At 34.4% G+C, this 21,393-nt stretch overlaps 1 protein-coding gene and 1 pseudogene across 1 annotated transcript; both read left to right on the top strand.

Annotated features, from left to right (window-relative positions):
• LOC109045640 overlaps window positions 1-21,393 on the top strand; it is a 638,390-nt pseudogene that overhangs the window by 499,659 nt on the left and 117,338 nt on the right.
• Window positions 16,738-20,674, top strand: LOC122142379 (deformed epidermal autoregulatory factor 1 homolog). Its single transcript, XM_042752805.1, has 4 exons — window positions 16,738-16,905; window positions 18,197-18,262; window positions 20,182-20,271; window positions 20,348-20,674. Exons 1-4 carry the CDS (start codon window positions 16,738-16,740, stop codon window positions 20,459-20,461), a joined length of 438 nt encoding a protein of 145 aa, XP_042608739.1. The 3' UTR covers window positions 20,462-20,674.

Here is a 21,393-nt window from a genome sequence, read left to right on the forward strand (position 1 = left end):
CGCCCGCTGCTGCGCGGTGGTTGATGCGCTCGAAGTGTGAAGGTGTGAGGTTACCTCGGCAACCACAAGATGGACTGGTTGATAAAAGTGTGGAGTAGGCGTTTCAGTGAGGAAGCCTGCAGAAGTCTGGGAGTCGGAGCCATCGGCTCTTCAAGTTGTCCTGGTGGAACTACAATCCCACTTATTCAGGTAATAAATTCTGAACAGCAGTAAACCAGCAATGACTGATGGTAATTGAGTGGTGTTTGCTCTGGCAGGTTCTCTTCTCTAGAATAAATTAATTGGTTTAATTAAATGTTGTTTCCACAGGACAGTCCGTGATATTTCAGCGGCGGCCTGGTCAGATCCGTAAAGTGAATTCTGGTTCTAACACTGCAGGCCTCTCTGATGATCCACATTTCTACCTTATACCTTTTATATTTCAGTATACTACGTATTTACTGTAATAATGTACAATAATAATGCCAAATATATACATTATTATTGTGCATGAATCACAGTATACTCTAGAAAATAATTTACAATAAAAGATAAAAAGTTATTTTATTATTATTATTATTATTTTTTTTTATTGACACAAATCAATCGTTTGATGAAACTCAAGTCTTTGTTTACTATGTTGACAAATGCTTTCATAGTTAGTTTTTTTTTTTATGGCATTTCTGCTTTTATAATGCCAAAAAAAAAAAGAAAAATCCTAATAATATTTCTAGAATTGTTCATTTTTAAGTAATTAAAAAAAAAATATATATATATTAATATCGATAACCTAATTGTAACATTATATTTGAAAATGTGAACATCAAGACAATACTGACTGCATTTTTAAATTTATTTTTATTTTTGCTTTTTCACCGTTTTAATCTTTTTTATTCATATATATATATATATATTTATCCGCTTATATGGATAAAAAAAACACAAAAAAAATTGACAGAGTTTTAAGGTGTTCATTTCAGCTGCTTTAAGGATTTAAATAAGCAGTATGTAATTGTTAAATGCCATAAAACCTTGCAACAACTTTAGAAATCCTAGATTTGTCTCTTTTTTGACCTAAATTACGCCTGATGTCGAAAGCGTAGTTTCCGAGTGCTGCGTCGTGTTCTTTCGGTAATTTCCGTTTGATTCGGTAATTTCAGCAATCCCCTTCCTGTGTTGATCCCCGTCCCCAGTAAAGCCGCTCCAGGCCGGTATCCTGCAACCATTTTCTTTTCTTTCCTTGCAGAAGAAAAAAAAGCGTTTTAATAATTTCGTATTTATTCGTGCAAGTTGACGAAGCTCTCGCGGGACACCTGCAGCTTTACAAATCGCGAGGCACGCGCGCCTCGCCTCGTCAATCCTTCGGAGAAAATTTCGGCTGCTTTCATTGCCCGCTGTTGTGAAATGGACACGACCAGACAGGCGGCGAAAGCGCGCTGCGGCTGGGCGACGCGCGTCTGCGGGAGAGGAGGCTGAAGCTCGGAGGCTGAATCGGAGGCCGGGAAGTCGCCACGATGACTGTGATGGGAGAAGCGGCGAGCATCCCGGTATCCGCGAATCCCTACCGAACCCCGACGATGGCAGAAACCGCGTTTGCAGATCAGTAATGCGCATGCGCATCAGCTGATTTGTGTTTATAACGAATAATTGGAAGTTATCCCATAACAATGAAAATCTATTTCAGCGTACATCATACTGTGTTTTAACCCATTTAATTATCTTTTTTAGACTGATTAGTATAAGGCTTGTTTAACCAACGTTAATATTAGTATATCTTGTGTTTGTTTGGGGGAAACGCAAACAGTTCTCCTCACATCAGACTCTTTAGTAATAATTTCCTTCGCATTACATTGATCCAAAGAAGTGACGTTTATAATATTTACAAAAATGTTTATAACATTGTTAACTGTTTTACAATGAATGGCACAAAAAAAGATACAATTGAGCTGCAAGCCAAGTATATTAGAATGATTTCTGAAGGATCAAATATATATAGAGAGAGAGATTTATACATCATCTGGATAGATTTACTTTGTTGCATGGTTTGTTAGGAGGACAATATCTGGATGAGATACAACTATTTGAAAATCTGGAATCAGAGGGTGCAAAAAAATCTAAATATTGAGAAAATCACCTTTAAAGTTGTCCAAATGAATTCTTAGCAATGCATATTACTAATAAAAATTAAGTTTTGATATATTTGCACTAGGAAATATCCTCATGGCACGTGATCTTTACTTAATGTCCTAATGATTTTTGGCATAACAAAAAAAAAAAAAAATTTTTTTTGAACCATACAATGTGTTGTTGGCTATTGATATATACGTGTGTATTTGGTTCAGTATGTCATGTGCACAAACTCGAAGAACATTGTTATCTGTCTGTGTTTTTTTGGTGACAGCCGTCACTGTTGGGGACGTCCAGAGTTCAGATGACACTGTCTTCACTTCCACAGTGTCCACAGCAGCAGCGTCCATCCCTCAACACGTGCTCGTAAGATACAGCACTTCAGCCTCTGAACCTATGAATGATTTCATGTTAAACAGTCTTGAAACTGACGTGATGCACAATACATTATTTTGAAAAAAACAAGGACTGGAAAGGAAAGAAGGAAAGAAAACTAATGAAACAAATTAATTCACACTCTTACAAAACAAAATACTGGCAGTGCCATGTTACAGTGATGGTGTCCGATGAAAATACCATGATAGAAACCGGTTTGTTAGAAAGACAATATCTGGACTGAGATACAACTATTTGAAATCTGTAATTTGAGGGTGCAAAAAAATCAAAATAGTCAGAAAATCACCTTTAAAAAGTTGCCCAAAGAGGAATTCTTAGCCATGCTATACTAATAAAAATAATTTTGATATTTTGCACTAGGAAATATCCTCATGGCACCGTTATCGTTAACTTAATGTCCTAATGAGTGTGGCATAACAAAAAAAAAAAAATTTTTTTTTTTTGGAAAACCATACAATGTTTTGTTGCTATTGATAGATAGTGTGTATTTTTGGGTTCAGGTATTTCATGTGCAACAAACTCGAAGAAAACATTTGTTTATCTGGCCTGTGTTGTTGTTTGGTGAAGCACGTTCACTGTTGGGAACGGGCAGAGTTCAAGATGACACTGTCTTCCACACTTCCACAGTGTCCACAGCAGTAAGCGTCCATTTCATCCCTCAACACGTGCTCGTAAAGACAGCACTTCAGCCTCTGAACCTATGACTGATTTTCATGTTGACAACCCAGGTCATTGAAACTGACGTGATGCCCAATACATTATTGCCCTGCCCCCAACAGGACTGGTAAAGGAAAGAAGGCAAGAAAACTAACGAAACAAATTAATCACACTCTTAACACAACAAATACTGGCAGTGCCATGTTACAGTGATGGTGTCCGATGAAATATACCATGATCAGGAACACGCCACTATATATATCGTTTAAATATCACCACGTGATACAAACCACATCTTGCTGAATCCACAGATTATTCAGAGTTTTATTTGGGATGACTTTTTTTTATAATCAAGATAAAAAAAAGCAAAAAAAGTCCTGAAAGAGTGTATTTTGTAAATTAATGTGACACTTTAAATAATGTTAAACTAAACATTATTGTAATGTTTCATTCATTTCGGAACAACACAACTATAAAAAAAAAACAAATTGCATTTTCTATTTTTGTAGTTCTCGTCTGGATGTTTTTTATGCGTTTTGGTTATACTATATGTTAATTGCTTGCTTTTCCACCATTGGGAGTTTTTTTTCATTGAACTTATTTAAAAAATCACAAAATCGGTGGTTGCATTGTCCAATTACTATTTTTATAGATTAAACTTCTAACTACTCCTATCATGATAAACTAAACTATTTTAAAAAATGTCCAAAACAACGGTTAGGTTAAGTATCATGTACAATCTTTGCTATTATAGTTTTTCAATTTGCCAATAGGTTGAAGTAGTTTTTTTTTTTTTATTAGGTGTTTTTTTTTGCCACCCCAGAGCCCTGCTGTGAGTGTGTGGCATTTTGCTATTAGTTTTATAATTTTTATTTTTACTATATATCTATGTACTATACATAATAATACTTATCACTAAGTATAAAGAAGTATATAATCTAATATGTGTGTGTGTGTGGGTATATACCATACTATCCAATTATTTTTTTTTATGGTAGTATAAATATTTAGAATTTGGCATTAATATTATGACTTATGCAAATAATATCCTTCTCAAAATGGTTTTATTCATTTTATTTCAGTAATCGGTTTTAGAAACATACAGGTTAAACGAAAATGACAAAACAAGGAAAACGGATTGTTCGGGCAGCTAGCTGAACATGAACTACAAAATGTCCTTATATTTTTATTTCGATGGCAGTAGGAGTTTTTATTATTATTTAGAGTACAAAAATTGTTGTTTAATGGTTTTAGGTTTGTAGTCCAAAGTATATCATGGATACTACCGCTTGAGTTACATTGACAATGTTATATGAGGGTTGATTGTGAAGTAAAATGTGGACGAGAGAGATCGTAATGTTGGAATAAAGAATTGACAATAGTGTCATATTTTAATGAGTTCTTAAAACTGGATTGACATGATAGCGTGAACCGGCAGGAACCAATCTTCAGATCGGAAGGGACAGTTCATGCAAGCAACCAAGAGGGCCAACTGATCGTGGTGCACACGGATGGAGCAATCGTGGACAGGCCAAAACAGGGCTGACGAAAGGGGCCACCGCCGGACACCTATGACACCTGGTTAAAATTTAGAATTTATTTTGTCGTTAATGAACAAAAGCAGTATTTGTGTCTTAATACTGTGTGTTCTTCCCTCTACAAGGACTCCATCAAACCCCGAGCACCCCCTAAACGATGTCCCTGGAACACGTAAAGGACGTCTCGAAGTACAACTGGGATCCGTATCGTTTTTATTGCACAACGAGCATTTTATCACGGTCCGCTGCAGGAAAGCACCGAGCGGATATCTGTACAAAAAACAGGGACTGGTGCTCTAGGTACAACAAGGCCGTCACAAGAGGGAGGGCACTGCGACCGGAATTCAGCTGTGTGTCCATGACCTGTGTGAAAAACGCTCTCATGAATTGTGCAGGAGATCAAAAGTACACTGCATATCGTCTGTGGGGTTAGAAGCTATCAAGGACCAGATACTTACAGGTAACAAAGGCTTGCATCCTCATTTGTATGCGTATATTACACAGTAGTATGTTCATTGCACACTTTTGGGGGTAATGTAATTGTGGGATTATTTCTGGGGAAAAAAATTGTATTTAAAAACAACACACACACACACACAATAATTTTTTGGTTTTCTTGTTTGTAGGGCTGCCACAATTTGGGCAGATTTGTTGTATTTATATGAATATGATAATGGCTATAAAAAAATATAATTATTATTATTATTATTATTATTATTATTATTATTATTATTATTATTAGTGTTATATTTTTTCCTGAATAATGTATTGCTACTTGTAATTATTTCACTTTAAAATAAAAAATTGTATTTAATACAATAATTATAAATTAGATTTCCAAGTACAACTAAAAATTCAATACTTATACTATATGGCTTAATTTTTGGGAGCATTTAAAAATTATTATTAATGGTAATATGACATTATTATTATTATTCTTATTAATATTATTATTAGATTATTTAGCAAGTGAAATATCACAATAGTAAAAAAAAAACTGCGGGAAAGGTTCTCACAGCAGGTTTTAAATTAAAGTCATACACCTCAATAATGAAGTTTAAGGTTATTAGGTCAAGTAGATTGATACAGATTCCATGAAAGTGCGAAAATACTTACACACAAAATAGGCAACACTGTATATCAATAAAAGATTCCATTAGTTACACTAGCATACATTAGTAAACCATTTATTAATCTGTTATTGTTGATTTCAAAACCCTGAATAATACAGTATTGTCTTATAATTTATTTAAATTAAAAAGTTGTATTCTGTGTTATAAAAATTATTTAATTGACCTGAGGCTGGATCTAACGATTAATGCTGTGTGTTATAAAAACCCTTTGACATAACTCCACTGAAAAAAATGGAAATACTATTTGGGGATGCTCTGTGTGTATATACTGTTGTTCTTTGTAGCGTGCGAGCTTAAGGACACACTCATGGACTATGATTAGGACTGCATAATATAGGACATTGGGACATAGCCAGGTGACTGATCTTGTAACCTTTCTGACCTCAGGGGGGAGGCAACGGGCACTGTATCAAACCACAAACACTAACTGGTACCACCCCGACTGAGTTTGAGAGGTATGTCAGGGAAGAGAGCGCGCAGCAAAGGGACTGGAATGAGAAGCATATGCTACGCCTCGGCCGACCCTCTCTGCAGTGTCTCATTCAGGTTCAGGACACCACCACACCCACACACGCCACACGCACACGCACACGCAAACACAAACCAAGACACCACACACACAACCAAAACACAGAAAAACACAAATACACACACACACACACACACACGCACACAAACACACTATACACATACACACACACACACACACACACACACACACACACATTATACACATTATTATTGTGAGTAGTAACCCTTCCCAAACAAAAAAAAAAAAAACAACAAATTTTTTATTTTAAAATCCTAGGGGACTTCCTTTAGCAGAACAGCCCGGATCTTTTGCCAATGTTTTGAGCTGAAGTGTGTGTGTGTGTGTGTGTGTTTTGACAGGAGCGTAGCCTGAAACCCTCATTCAGCGTACTGTACTGTGCGGGCCTGTCTGTGATGATCTATGTCAACATTGAGTGACATGGTGACTCAATCTCATTATTATAATCATCAATCAACCCCATGGGCCCCTGACCTGGGTTTCACATACTCATAGTAAAACGATGAAAAATTATTTTTGAGAAAATGACCAATGCAATAAAATAATAAGTACAAATCAAACAGAATGTTGATTCAAAAATACTATACTAATATACTAAATACAAAGTAAATAAAATAATAGAAAAAATTTGGTTGTGTCTAAATAATAAATGCCAAATTTACTAAAACGGGGCAATTAGCATTAGAGCACAATTCCAAAACGGCGCGGATGGGCATGGAAATTTCTGCACAACGTGCAAATTAAAGACAGACGCAACATCTAATTTAAATTGCTTGGCGACGTAATATACCAAGAGCAGCACCAAATTAGCGTAGCTTACAAATAAGTAGAGGTGATGTTCATCAGGTGCAGGGGATCTACGAAATAGATTAAGACATGCTATTTTTTGGGTGTGTTAAAAATGGGCAAAAAATACCAGCAATTTGATGTTAGTAAATCGCATTGCACGATTCATTTTAATACTCTCCTGCCATAAAAATTTTGCGTCTGAAAGGGAAATGCATATTCATAAGGTTGAGTTGCAAAAATAACTCTGTCTACGCCTTTACAGCGCTAATTCTTCATGCGCATCTTTAGTAAATTCTAACGGTAGTATTTAACACCAAAAGACTAATCTAAGCTAATAGTAAATCTGTCCCTAAACGTTTTTGAGAGAAACATGTGAATATGTAAAATGTATATTATATTAATTATTCCCTTATATAGATACTGTTATTAAAAACGTAATATAAAAAAAAAATTGATTATGATACAGATCTAAAATATTTATTTAAACATTATATATAACATTACTATATAAGAATGGCATATGCAAATCAAAAATCTGAATAAAAATATGTATTATGAAAAAAAATAAAAAATGATGGCCATGTTTAGACAGTAAATCTTTTTGAGTGAAACTATGTATTTATATATTAATTAAATGTATTATAAATTGTCACGATGTAATACATAATTTGTTATATAAGTATTATTATTATACAATAATATAAAGTCCATAAGGTTAAATATTAAAAACAGAAAAAATATATCTTCAAAAACAAGCAATATATTTCTAAATGAATGTAACCGTAAAAAAGGATTAAAAAAAAATTAATACCCAAAAAGTTATGGTTGTGTCTAAAATCAGTGAGTGAAATTCAGTTATACAGATATATGCATGTTTATTATAGATTTTAATTATATAAAATACCTTGTTATAAAAACATTATTATAAAACCGCGTAAAAGAATAATCATATAGATTTAAATATTAATAGTTCTGGCAAAAAGATAAATATATACAGTGTAAGCATGTTGCATGTGAATCCGTGGTATCTTAAATGAAAAAGTCTTTCTTGTATAACAAAACTTTCTTCTGCCTGTTTCTCCTCCAGTGTACGAAGGAGGGATCTTTCGGAGGAGAGAACGTCTCCATGGTAATTAGTAATGGTCTGAAGTCTCACGTCGTGATGTCATATTGCTTCTAGAGACTAATTCTGGATTCTGGTGCCCTACAGACGGGCGCCCGTCAGACTGTTCATCCCTTATAAAAGAAGGGAAGAAGGAAGGACACCGCGAGCGGGCAGCTTCTCCTGAGAAGAAGGAAGTTCAGTCTCCAAAGAAACTTCACCCTGGGTCCTGGAGCGAACATGTACGATCCTTAATGTTCCCCTGTTTCCATCTATATGTTAACATCCAGTCAAAACACTGAAATTTACCTGGTAATAACATCCAGATTCTGATGTAGTTGAGAAAAAAAATCCTTTTGCAGCTAAATGAAAATAAATTGACTTAATGTTCTTAATTAACTCACCATTGAGTTATTCAGAATAAATTTTTTAAAAATAATTTTTATGTCGGCCAACAACTAACAACATCACAATATATTAAAGTATATATTAATAATAATAATAATAAATAAAAAATAAATAAAATAATACAATCAAATAAATTCTTTAAAAATATAAAACTAAATAAATAAAATAATTATAAAATATATAAATGAAATCCAAAGTCAAAATTCATTATTTTCTGCTTCTGACGGAAAATAAAACAAAAAAATAATACATAATATATAAATCAGAAAATTAATGAATTAATAAAAATAAATAATACAAACAAATAAATACATTCAAATGGAAAATGCATAAATTTTCTGCATCTGGCTGATTTTTTATTTTTATTTTTATTTATCATTAATGAATATTGTATTTCAGTTAGATGCAGATAATATAGCTTTTTTTTTTGTTTTTTTATATTTATTTTATTATTATTTTATTTATATTTATTTGTGATTGTTTTATTTAATTTATTTGAATCAAGTAATATATTAATATAAAATATTAATAGAATGTAAAAAAAATTATGCAAAGGAATAAAACATGTCAATAAAAAAAACTATATGAAAAAAATTATTACCACAAATGAAATAAAATTATAAATATTTTTTATGGTTGCCTCTAAATAGTAAACCCTTTGAAAAAAGTGAAAAATGAAATAATATAAATATACACAATGTGTATTATATAAATTTTATTTATTATTACATTTAATCTTATTCCAGTATCCGAATATATATATCTTTTTTTTTTATCAGTGGTTCTGACTCTCAGGTGTGACTCTGTTGTGTGTTGTCTGATATCGTCTGTCTGACGTCTCTCATGAAGATCAGAAAGAGAGTAATTCTCTCAGGAGACACCGGAAACGGCTCACGACTGTCTGTCTGCTCTCAGTTACAGTGACTCCGTCCGGACAAAACACCACATCAGGCACGCTGACCTTTGACCGAACGGCTTCAGGAGAGACGACGGAGGCCATCATCTCCGACAGTGTGTACTTCTACTTTTTAAAGTAATTTTTAAAAACTGTAATTTTACTTTTACTTAAGTATATTTTGTTGAAGTATAGTACTTCGCTACATTTTAAAACACATTAATTACTGAGTAAAAAATAAATAAAAATTGCTCCCTGGAAACTACTGCAGTAAATAATGGACAGGAGGGCAAACTGGCGCTAAATTATATTTTATAGGGTATATTTATGTTTTTTTTTTCATATTACACTCTCACAAGAAAGATGCAGGAGTTAGTGGTGCAGACACCGCTGAAAAGGAAACCCTGTCATATTCTGAAGCTGAACTCGAAGGAAATGAAGTGAACCCTGGCCATATTTATACTCTATTAGTGTAAGCTGTGCTTGTCTAGGGAGACCAAACTAGCAGCTTCTAAACTCTCGACAAGACATCAACCCTTCGCAAGCATGTCTAGGTAAGCTAAATAATTGCATCGTTGCATTGGTGGTTAAAAAATGAAGCTTTGACATTTTAGCAAGAGGTTTTGCACAAATTAGCCAAAAAGACAGTGGAGTGTGCGATATATATCGTCTGCGATAATATCATAATTGTTGTTTTAATGATGTGCGCGTGCATTTAGAGTGCCTTCTTTCACTGTGTGAGTCAGTCTGCTAAAAATGTATTTAGAACGATCACAAATTTGAAGATGTAGGGGCAGAAAATTTATATATTTATATCATTTCATATAGTAAAAATCAAAATCACACAAAGAATGCTGTCTTTTCCTCCCAAAAATCAGCCATGATTACATATAATTTTTTTTTTTTTTTTAAATGAAGGTGATTTTTTTATTTCCAAAAGAGACTTAATTAAGTGCCTGTTTTTGCTCTATTTATACAACGAAAAATAAATTCCAGACAACAGCCACCAAAGGACAGTTTTGCGTCTCTGAGCAACATGACAGTGTTTCGTTCCTGAATGAATCAACCGGTTTAAATGATTCGGTTCAATCGCAATGACTCACTTATTAACAGTGACTTGCTGACACATACTGGCCATTTTAATTTCACATTTAAAGTATCTTTTGATTTTTTTTTTTATAATAAATTTCTTATAATTTCAAATGAGTATTCAACATTTTATTTCTTGTATATCATACATCTAAATGCCACTTCCGATGAAGCTTCTGCATTTCCTCTGCATTGAAAAGATGAGTTTGTTGATACTGATTTGCCTGCCTGGAACAGCCCAAATGTCTTATTATTCTAAAATAACTGATTCCTTTAATTCAAAACAACTAGTTTGAGATTAATAGGCCTGTGCCAAGGGTGTCAAACTCAGTTCCTGGAGGGCCGTAGCCCTGCAGAGTTTAGTTCTAACCCCGCTCCAGCACACATATCATGTAGTTTTTAAAATAAGCCTAAATGATTAGATTAGCTGGATCAGGTGTGTTTAAGTAGGGTTATATCTAAACTGTGCAGGACTGTGGCCCTCCAGGAACTGAGTTTGTCACCCTTGGTCTATCCCATTTTTGAGTAAATTCTAAATGAGCTATTTTTACTTTTACTTTTACTTGTACTAAAGTAAAATTTCATTCATGTAATGGTATTTTTACTTGAGTAGAATATTTTTACTGGTTACTGGTAATATTTTTACTGGTACTTTTACTTGTACTAAAGTAAAATTTCATTCATGTAATGGTATTTTTACTTGAGTAGAATATTTTTGTACTCTTTCCACCTCTGTAACCCATTCTGCGTACTTGCATACTGCTATTTTGGAAGTATGTAGTATGGGTTTTGTGCACAGTATGCAGGCTTTCTGTACGTATTGAGTATGCATATTCACTACACTTGCCAAAATGTGCAGTATAGAACAGAGCACAATATTGTATCCCACAATGCAATGCACTTAGGTTGACCTTCCACTTCCAGTAAGGCAAACGTTTTTTGTTATTTGTTTAAATTGGCAAAAGTTGAGGCATTATTACATATAAACATGCAAGTAAGTGTATGATAACTGGATTCCCCTTGTATACTGGATGAGTATAAACAGCCAATCGGATTAAAGCTCTTGCGTTTTCTTTGTGTGCAGTTTGCATCAGAGGGTCATTGACTGGTCTGTGGGCGGTCTGTGATCGTGCCGTCGGAGGTTGAGACTCTGTCCCCCTCTGAAGCCCAGGATTGGCCTCTCTTCTGGCTCGTTTTTGGCTGGAAACAAAAAGGGCTGTTTATTTTTAGTCCCCTTTGTGCGAGACGGAGGCCGTTTGGAGCTCAGCGTGAGACTCTGATAATGAGCTGTTCTGTGCGTTTTTGTACCCTGTCCAGTTGAGGGTGACTTCTGTTAAAATGGCACATTTGTAGGACAGAGGGTACGTCCGGTTTTGTCCTCATATGGGACACGTTTGGACCATTCGAATCCATCCTGTGAGCAAACGTCGGGACATTTGAATGTCTCTAAACCGATGATTCATTCGTTATTTCATCTGTGTTTCTAGATTAGTTAATTAAACGTTTGATGCTGTTAAATTCACTAAATGTTGTTTTGGCACATCTAGCAAATTTGACATTAAGACTGTTTCATTCTTTCAACAGAAAAATAACTTCTAAACGTTTAAAAACTTGGACGTATAAACTTTCTATGGTTAATTCTATTAAATGATCCAGTGAAAACTTTAGCCTCTTAATTAAAACAATTTACCTTTCCTGCTGATGTCATCAAGACCACTTACGTTTCACAATCATATCAGTATCTGACGTATGAAGTCATGTGCTAAATGTTTTTTTTTTTCAATTAATATTTTGTTTTAGCTCACCAGTGGATGCTCTGCAGTGAATGGGTGCCGTCAGAATGAGAGTCAAACAGCTGATAAAAACATCACAATAATCCACAAGTAATCCACACATCTCCAGTCCATCAGTTAATGTCTTTTAATGCGTTTTAGCATCAAACTGTTGCTTCTGTTTAAAATACTATTCATATATTCTATAATATGCTTCCTCTAGTGTTAAAAAAGACATCTCGTCTGATTTAGGAGAGACATATGCACAAATCAAAACACCATTTACAAGCAAAAACAGTCAGAACAGTGCTTAACAAATATGTGGGGTTGGTTTTGATTTGAGAGGATAACAGAAAGATGGACTTCTTCACTGGAGGAAGCATTTTTTATAGAATAATGAGGTGGTATGTAATGATGGATTTGTTTTTCTTACAAACACAGCTTTTCACTTGACAAGGCATTAACTGATGGAAATGACAACATTTTCATTTTGGGGTGGAGTATCCTTTTAAGGTGTTAATTGTTGCGACTCTTCTGACGGCACCCATTCACTGTAGAAGATCCATTGGTGAGCAAAGTGATGGAATGCTAAATTTCTCCAAATCTGATGAAGAAACAAAACTCATCTACATCTTAAATGGCTTGAGGCAGGGGTATATTTTCAGCACATTTTCATTTTGGGGTGAACTACTCCTCTATCCCAAAGTCTTTCTGTTCTCGTCTTACTCTCTTTTCAAGAGGAAGGATCTTGGTGGTGGATTTCTGAAGTTGAGGGCAGTGGTCCGGTGTAGATGTTTCGCTCCAGGGAGCGTGACCCCTGATTGAAAGCGGCTATGTGTCTCTGATCCACTACTGTGCTCTGTGTCTCAGGAAATCAGTGTTCTCTCCTTCTCTGTATCTCTGTCAGGCTGTGTGTGTCCGAAATGCTTCAGCACTTCTCTTTTAAAGCATCCTGACCTCGATTCGCTTGGACTGATTCGTGAAAATAACCCACAAAAAAAGTGTGTCCAGTGTCCACAGCCCTGGACTGTAATATTACAGAGAAAGTTTATTTCTGCCACAGGAAAAATGGGTGAACATTCTCACACCTCCAAAGTATTGATGTAGGAGCAGTGGCCTAGTGGTTGATGCACATGCTCTGATACATTGAGCTGTGGTGCTCATGTGGCCCCCGTGAGTTCAAATCCACCTTTCAGGATTCAAGGGAAATATATATTTTTTATTTTTATTAAGAATATACATTTAGTTTTTTAGTTCAGCTGATAATATACACACACACACACAGTGGTGTGAAAAAGTCTTGGCCCCCTTCCTGATTTCTTATTTTTTTGCACGTTTGTCACACTTTAATGTTTCAGATCATCAAAAAAATTTAAATATTAGTTAAAGATAGCACAAGTAAACACAACATGCAGTTTTTAAATGAAGGTTTTTTTTATTAAGGGAAAACAAAATCCAAAACTACTATGGCCCTGTGTGAAGAAGTGTTTGCCCCTCTGTTAAAACTGTGGTTTATCACACCTGAGTTCAGTTTCTTTAGCCACACCTGTTCACAATCAAGAAATCTCTTAAATAGTACCTGCCTGACAAAGTGAAGGAGACCAAAAGATCCTCAAAAGCTAGACATCATGCTGAGATCCAAAGAAATTCAGAAAGTAATTGAGATCTATCAGTCTGGAAAAGGCTATTAAAGCCATTTCTAAAGCTTTGGGACTCCAGCGAACCACAGCGAGAGCCATTATTCACAAATGACAAAAACGTGGAACAGTGGAGAACCTTCCCAGGAGTGGCCGGCCGACCAAAATTACCCCAAGAGCACAGCGACAACTCATCCAAGAGGTCAGAAAAGACCCCACAAACAACATCCACAGAACTGCAAGTCTCACTTGCCTCAGTTAAGGTCAGTGTTCATGACTCCACCATAAGAAAGAGACTGGGCAAAAATGGTCTGCTTGGCCGAGTTCCAAAACGAAAAACCCGCTGCTGAGCAAAAAAGAACATAAAGGCTTGTCTCAGTTTTGCCAGAAAAACATCTTGATGCTCCCCAAGACTTTTGGGAAAATACTCTGTGGACTGACGAGACACAAGTTGAATTTTTTGGAAGGGTGTGTGTCCCATTATGTTTGGCGTAAAAGTAAAACGCCGCATTTCAGAAAAAGAACATCATACCAACAGTAAAATATGGTGGTGGTGGTAGTGTGATGGTCTGGGGCTGTTTAGCTGCTTCAGGACCTGAAGAATTGCTGTGACAGATGGAAACATGAATTCTGCTGTTTACCTAAAAATCCTGAAGGAGAATGTAAGGATGAATTTCGGTGACCTCAAGCTGAAGCGAACTTGGGTTCTGCTGCAGGACAATGATCCAAAACACACAAGCAAATCCAAACTCTGGATGGCTGAAGAAAAACAAAATGAAAGACTTTGGAGTGGCCTAGTCAAAGTCTTGACCTGAATCCTGTTGAGATGCTGTGGCATGACCTTAAAAAGGCGGTTCATGCTCGAAAAACCCTCCAGTGTGGCTGAATTACAACAATTCTGCATAGATGAGTGGGACCAAATTTCTCCACAGCGCTGTAACAGACTCATTGCAAGTTATCGCAAACACTTGATTAAAGTTGTTGCTGCCAACGGTGGCCCAACCCGTGATTAAGTTTAGGGGGCAAACACTTCTTCACACAGGGCCATGTAGTCTTGGATTTTGTTTCCCTTAATAATAAAAAACTTTCATTTAAAAACTGCATGTTGTGGTCACTTGTTATGTTTTACTAATATTTAGTTTGATGATCTGAAACATTAAAGTGTGACAAACATGCAAAAAATAAGAAATCAGGAAGGGGGCCAACACTTTTTCACAACACTGTATACAGTATACACAAGTAACACACCAGCAATTGTTCAGGTTTTTGTTTTAATTTTAGGTCGTTTTTGTGATTTTTTGTGATTTTTTCTTTTTTTTTTTTTATACAAACATCTATACAGTTTTTATTTTTATTTAAATTTAGTTATTTTTGTTACTTTTTTAAAATGAGTATATAGTTTTTATTCATTTTTATTTCAGTTTTTGTTATTTTAGCTTATCAAGTTAAACTTTTTTTTTTATATCTTAGCAATTAACTAAAATTAATATATATATATATTTCTGTTTCTATTTTTGTTTCATTTCATGTTTGTTACTTTTTTTTTTTTTTTTTTTTTTTTTTTTTTTAGATTTTTAGCATTAGTCATCTGTAATAACCCTGGAGGGCAGTCTCTATAATATATATATATATATATATAAATTTTATTTTATTTTATTTCGTTGTTTTGTTTTACCACAAAACGTGCACATATTTACACACAAACACACAAGTGAAATGTGTCATTTGTGCTTATGGTGTATATTATTTATAAGTATATTCCTGACTTATAAATAAAAATAACATTTAAATTGTGATTCTTGACTTGACACATACTGGATCTTACATATCTTGCATATCTATTATAGATTAGTTATAACCATAATCCTTATCACAAATGACTGTGGAAAATCATGAAAAGTTGCTGGTAAAATGTGGGAACTCTGGGCTTGTGGCATTTCACGATTCAGTTTTGCCCTCTTCTGCTCATTATTCCACCATCCCAATTAACAAAAGTGACAAAAAGGCCAAAAATACAATATTTCTTCTTGCTTATAGCCTCTTCGTTCTGTGAGTTCTCTAGTGTGAACACCCAAGTCTGTTTTGTCAGATATAAGCCATGTGTTAGCAGGTGTGTTTATCTCAGAAATAAGGGGATAAAGTGAATTTACGAACAGCAGGACATGTCAGATGTGTTGAATTATGGGAGATGTTTGAGCTAAAACAATCAGAAGCTCAGATTCTGTATTTTGAGGCAAGTTCATGTATCCTGTAGACAAAGAAACACAAATGAGATCAGTTGTTTCTCCTAAACAGCATTGAGATTCAATGGAGAGCAAGTGTACTCAGCATGAAGTTTTGTTCGTCTGGGTCGAGTCCTGACTGAGGACTGTCTTTCCCGTCTGTCCCGAACCTGCCTGGTCTTTTTTAGAACAGAAAGCTTTTTAAAAATGAAATGTGGGTCAGGGTTAAAGGGAGATCAGATGAGGACAGACTGTAAATGTGCTAGTCAAGGTCGTACCTCTACAAAATCATGTCCCAGAGGAACATTTAGTCGCGCAGAGGTGTTTCATCACCTCAGGAGACGTCGGTTATGCTTCATCTTGAATGTGTTTCTCCTCAGTGTTGACCCACTCTTCCTGCGCTGGCCGTGGTGCAGTCTAAACCCTCTCCGTCAGGGCCGATCATGAACGGGCTGGAGACGGGCCGAGCAGCGCACCTGGCTTTACCTGGAGGAGATGGCAATACACTGCTCAACAACGTCCAGCAACTCAAAGTCCTCATCACACAGGCCAAACAAACCAGTCAGAGCGCAGCGCATGCCCCCATCAGCCCAGAGAAATACAGAAAAGAGGTGACAGAAATACTTTATTCAAACAATTACAACCACCAAACTGGTCTAAAAGTAATGCATCACAATATTGCGTTACTCCCTAAAAAAGTAACTGATTGCATTTATGGAAAGTAATGCATTACGTTACTTTTGTGTTGCCTTTTCTCATCTGGGCTGGGCTTGTTTATTTCAATTTGAAATGTAAAAGCACTTTCGCACCAAAAGTCAAATGAATAAACCTCAGTTATTTTGGATTGCATGAAGCATAGGACGCAGAAGAAGAAAGATCAACACTCTTCAGCAAAAAAGATACAAATGTCATGTTTATCTAAAGTCATTTTTCGCTTATTAATATGGTTGAATTGGATCATCGAAAGTCAGCAGCAAAGATACTGGTTAAGAAAATGTGACCCTGGAGCACAAAACCAGTGTTAAGTTGCTGGGGTATATTTGTAGCAATAGCCAACAATACACTGTTTAGGTCAAAATTATAGATTTTTCTTTTATGCCAAAAATCATTAGGATATTAAGTAAAGATCGTGCTCCATGAAGATACTTTGTAAATTTCCTATCATGAATATATACAAACTTAATTTTTGATTAGTAATATGCATTGCTAAGGACTTTATTTGGACAACTTTAAAGGCAATTTTCTCAGTATTTAGATTTTTTTTGCATCCTCAGATTCCAGATTTTTAAATAGTTTTATCTCATCCAAATATTGTCCTGTCATAACAAACCATACATCAATGGATAGTTTATTTATTCAAATATTTATTCATTTATTTGAAAAATTGACACTTAAGACTGGTTTTGTTGTCCAGAGTCACAAATGGGATTAAATACATAAAGGATATTTATGTTAACATAATAAGTCCATCAATAAACGAGAAAACAAAATAACTTACATTACTTATTTGAAAAAGAAAAAAAGTAATGCGTTACTTTAATCTGAAAGTAAAAAAAGAAAGGAAGTAATCTGATTACTTACCCAACACTGTCTGTGGTGAAAATGACGTTTTTAAAGTTGTTTATCTGGTGTTTTTAATATGCTTAAAGACAAACCAATAAAAGATTTATTACATTTTTAATCTGAAACAACTCTCCTTCCTGCTGATGTCATCAAGACCCCTTAAGTTTCAACCAATTAGTGTTGGAGAAGTTTCAGTCCACAATAACTGAATGCAAAAATTAAATGATGATTGTTTTGGGTCGGAGAAACCTTTACAGACATTATAAGTGTACCAGAGGGGAGAAGTTTATTTTATGACCCCTATAAGAAGCATCACATATTGATGTTTCTCTCTCTCAGTCCTTTCAGAGTCAGCTGTCACTCAGTGAAGAACCCGAGGGGAAAATCAATCAAATTATCATCAAGGTAAATCTCTCTCTCACTCTCTCTCTTATCATATCGGTGTTATTTTGTTATCATTAATATACTTTATTATACTTTTTATTAATATTTTGGATTTGATTCGTTATACATTATACATTTTTTTCATGTATTGCTGTTTTTATTATTTTGTTGTGTGTTTTGGTCATTTTTTAAATGTCTATATTAAGTTTTAGATTTAGTTATTTAGTACTTATTATTAAAGTAGTAAAACATATTATTACTTATTAAAATATTAACTTTAGCTAAATAAAAAAGGGAGAAATGTTGCCTTGATAACTAGCTGGTATTTATTTATATTTGATTTCAGTTAATGTTTATTTCAAGTAACAATTTTTTATGGTTTTAGTTTTATAGTAACCCTGGCTAAAGTTTGCTCTACATTTTCTTGTTGTTCAATTTCAGTTTTTTTTTTTTTTTTTAGATTTTTTTTTTTTTTTAGATGTTTTATTGCATTTACTAAGTTATATCATTCAAAATAATATTAGTCTAACCAAGTAAAATTAGTTTAACTGTGGGTTGTTTGTTCTTGCCAAACAGCCTTAGTAACAGATATGCAAGTGCATTGAATATTTTCCCCACAGCACTGAACGTGGCTCATCAGAGCTCTGAGTTTTATAAAGTGGCTCATGTGGGGATCTGCGTTCTCAGATGTGTGTGTGGCGATCGGGCCGGACTCCGGGGTGTAGTAGAAAACACTGACCGTCACACACCATCACCGCTGTGCTTCACTTCAGATGTGACAGAGAGAGAGTGAAGCAGGACTATCAGAACCTGCAGCTGAAAACACACAGATGCTCCACAGGAAAACACCAATAGATCCCAGAGTCTTTGCTTGTTTAAAATGCTAGTCTGTGTTGAGGCCAAAATGAACATTCTGGCATTATTTACTCACCCATGTATTGTTCTATACATGTATTTCTCTATTGAACACTAAAGAGAAGATTTTGCAGAATGTCCAGGCTGCTCTTGGCGGGAGATATGTGCTTTGATATTCACACTGTTTTTACTCAATGTTTGTACAGAATGCTTTTGACAACATAAATTTGTATATTAATAGTTGTCACAACATTTTAAGTCTAAAAATGATTAATGCATATGATAATAATTTTAAAATTCTGAAATAGTATTTATTCATTTTTATATATAAAAATATAATATATACATATATATATGTATATTAGTAATCTTTACTCAAAGTAACCCAACTGCAGTTTGGTTGAGATTCACTGAAATGCACAATGAAAAAAACATGATTTTTGAAAATGGTTTAAAAACTGAGTTATCTGTGTTTTGCAAATGAACTCTTCATATATATATATATGTATATGTGTGTGGTGTGTGTGTGTATGTATATATATATATATATAGATATATATATATATATATATATATATATATATATATATATAATTAGATTTTATTCACTCAAAAATAGTAGTATTGTAAAGTATTGTTAAAATAGCATTTCTTTTGTAATAATATATTTTGGAATATAATTTATTTCCATAATGGCAAAAAATGACTTTACAGCCACCGTTATTTCAGCGTATATATTTATATACATAAAAGACTCAATAATAGCACAAGTTGTTTGGACAAATTTTTTGTTTTTTTTTTATTTATTCAGAACAATTAGAAATGAATTAATGCTTTTTTAAATTCCAATTTAAACTGAATTTTTGCAATTAATATTTGAATGCAAGTAGAAATTCATGACTAATTAATTTTATATTTTAAAAGTAAAGTTTATTTATTTATTTTTTTAAGTTGAAACCATAAAGTTTGAAAGTTTGTAGGACAAAGAAAATTACTGTCTTATGACACAGAGAGAGAGAGAGAGAGAGAGAGAGATAGATAGATTCTCTTAATAGTGACACCAGTATGTTTGTTCTGTGCTCCAGCACACGTGTGTGAACTGCGGTCGAGAGGCGTCCAGTGAGTGTGCGGGCTGCCATAAAGTCCATTACTGCTCTGGCTTCTGTCAGCGGAAGGTAAGTCCAGCCCCAGCAATCACCGTCACATCACAGCGCTTAGAGCCTCTTTATTTTTGGACCCATCTTTCTGCAGGACTGGAAGGAGCATCAGCTGAGCTGCTGTCCCCCGAGCACGACTGTCAGCATTCAGGAAGACGCTCAGATGGCCGGTGTGGAGGGTGGAGAAAGGGAAGGCCTAGGACCGTGACGTATGAGGTCTAGATGGGTGTTCACTTCCGTTCATGTGTTTAGTTTAGCTATAAAGCCTCGTGGTAGCAGCCCCCTTACACACTGTGACATACAGAGCATACATGGATGACGTCTGTACCATATGAGCAGTTTCACCATATCACTATGGATTTTGTATGTGAATGTAATCCTTAAAGCGGTAGTTCACCAAAAATCATTTACTCAGCCTTACGTTTTTTACTCACAATTATGTTTTTTGAAGAATGTTTTGTTTTTTGAGCTCAATGTTTTGTTAAAGTTAAGAATTTAAATTAAAATGTTTTTATGATATTAAAAGTTTTTATGATAATAAAAGGGTAATCCACGTACCTGAAATTGAAGATAATCATTCCGTTGTAGCTCTCAAATTTATGAAAGCTTGTTTCTGCCACAAGAAAAAAAGGGTAATTGGGATTTTTTTTTCTTTTTTTTTGGTCTTACAATTCTGAGTTTATATCTCAAAATTCTGACTTTTCTGCAATTCTGAGGAGAAATTCAGAATGTGACATAAACTTGCATTTGAGAGAAAAACATTAAAATAGTGAGATAAAAGTTACAATTACCTGTTTTTAACCATGACGGGGAAAAAATCACTTGCGAGATGTAAAGTCAGAATTGTGAGAGAAAAGGTAGGAACTGTGGGAATTGTGCAATTCTGACTTTTTTCTCATAATTCTAACTTTTTTCTTTAAATTATGGATTTTTTTTTTTTTTATCTCACAACTTTTTTTTTTTTTTTTTTTAAGAATTGTGAGATTATAAACTCAGAATTGCAAGAAAAAAGTCAGAAATTGTTATTATTATTATTATTATTATTATTATATGATGGAAACAAAAAACTATGAAATGTGAAGCCAGAATTGTGAGAAAAAAGTCAGAATTCAGAGTTTATATCTCACAACTCTTTTCCTC

The sequence above is a fragment of the Cyprinus carpio genome, chromosome B25 (genome assembly GCF_018340385.1).
Source record: "Cyprinus carpio isolate SPL01 chromosome B25, ASM1834038v1, whole genome shotgun sequence".
NCBI lineage: Eukaryota > Metazoa > Chordata > Actinopteri > Cypriniformes > Cyprinidae > Cyprinus > Cyprinus carpio.

What these genes read in the sequence shown, in the direction of transcription:
- LOC122142379 (XM_042752805.1), top strand. Translation starts at nt 16,738, where the DNA reads ATGAACGGGCTGGAGACGGGCCGAGCAGCGCACCTGGCTTTACCTGGA. An exon ending in TCAATCAAATTATCATCAAG is followed by an intron (nt 18,263 to 20,181) that starts GTAAATCTCTCT and finishes TCTGTGCTCCAG; the next exon opens with CACACGTGTGTGAACTGCGG. An exon ending in CTGGCTTCTGTCAGCGGAAG is followed by an intron (nt 20,272 to 20,347) that starts GTAAGTCCAGCC and finishes ATCTTTCTGCAG; the next exon opens with GACTGGAAGGAGCATCAGCT.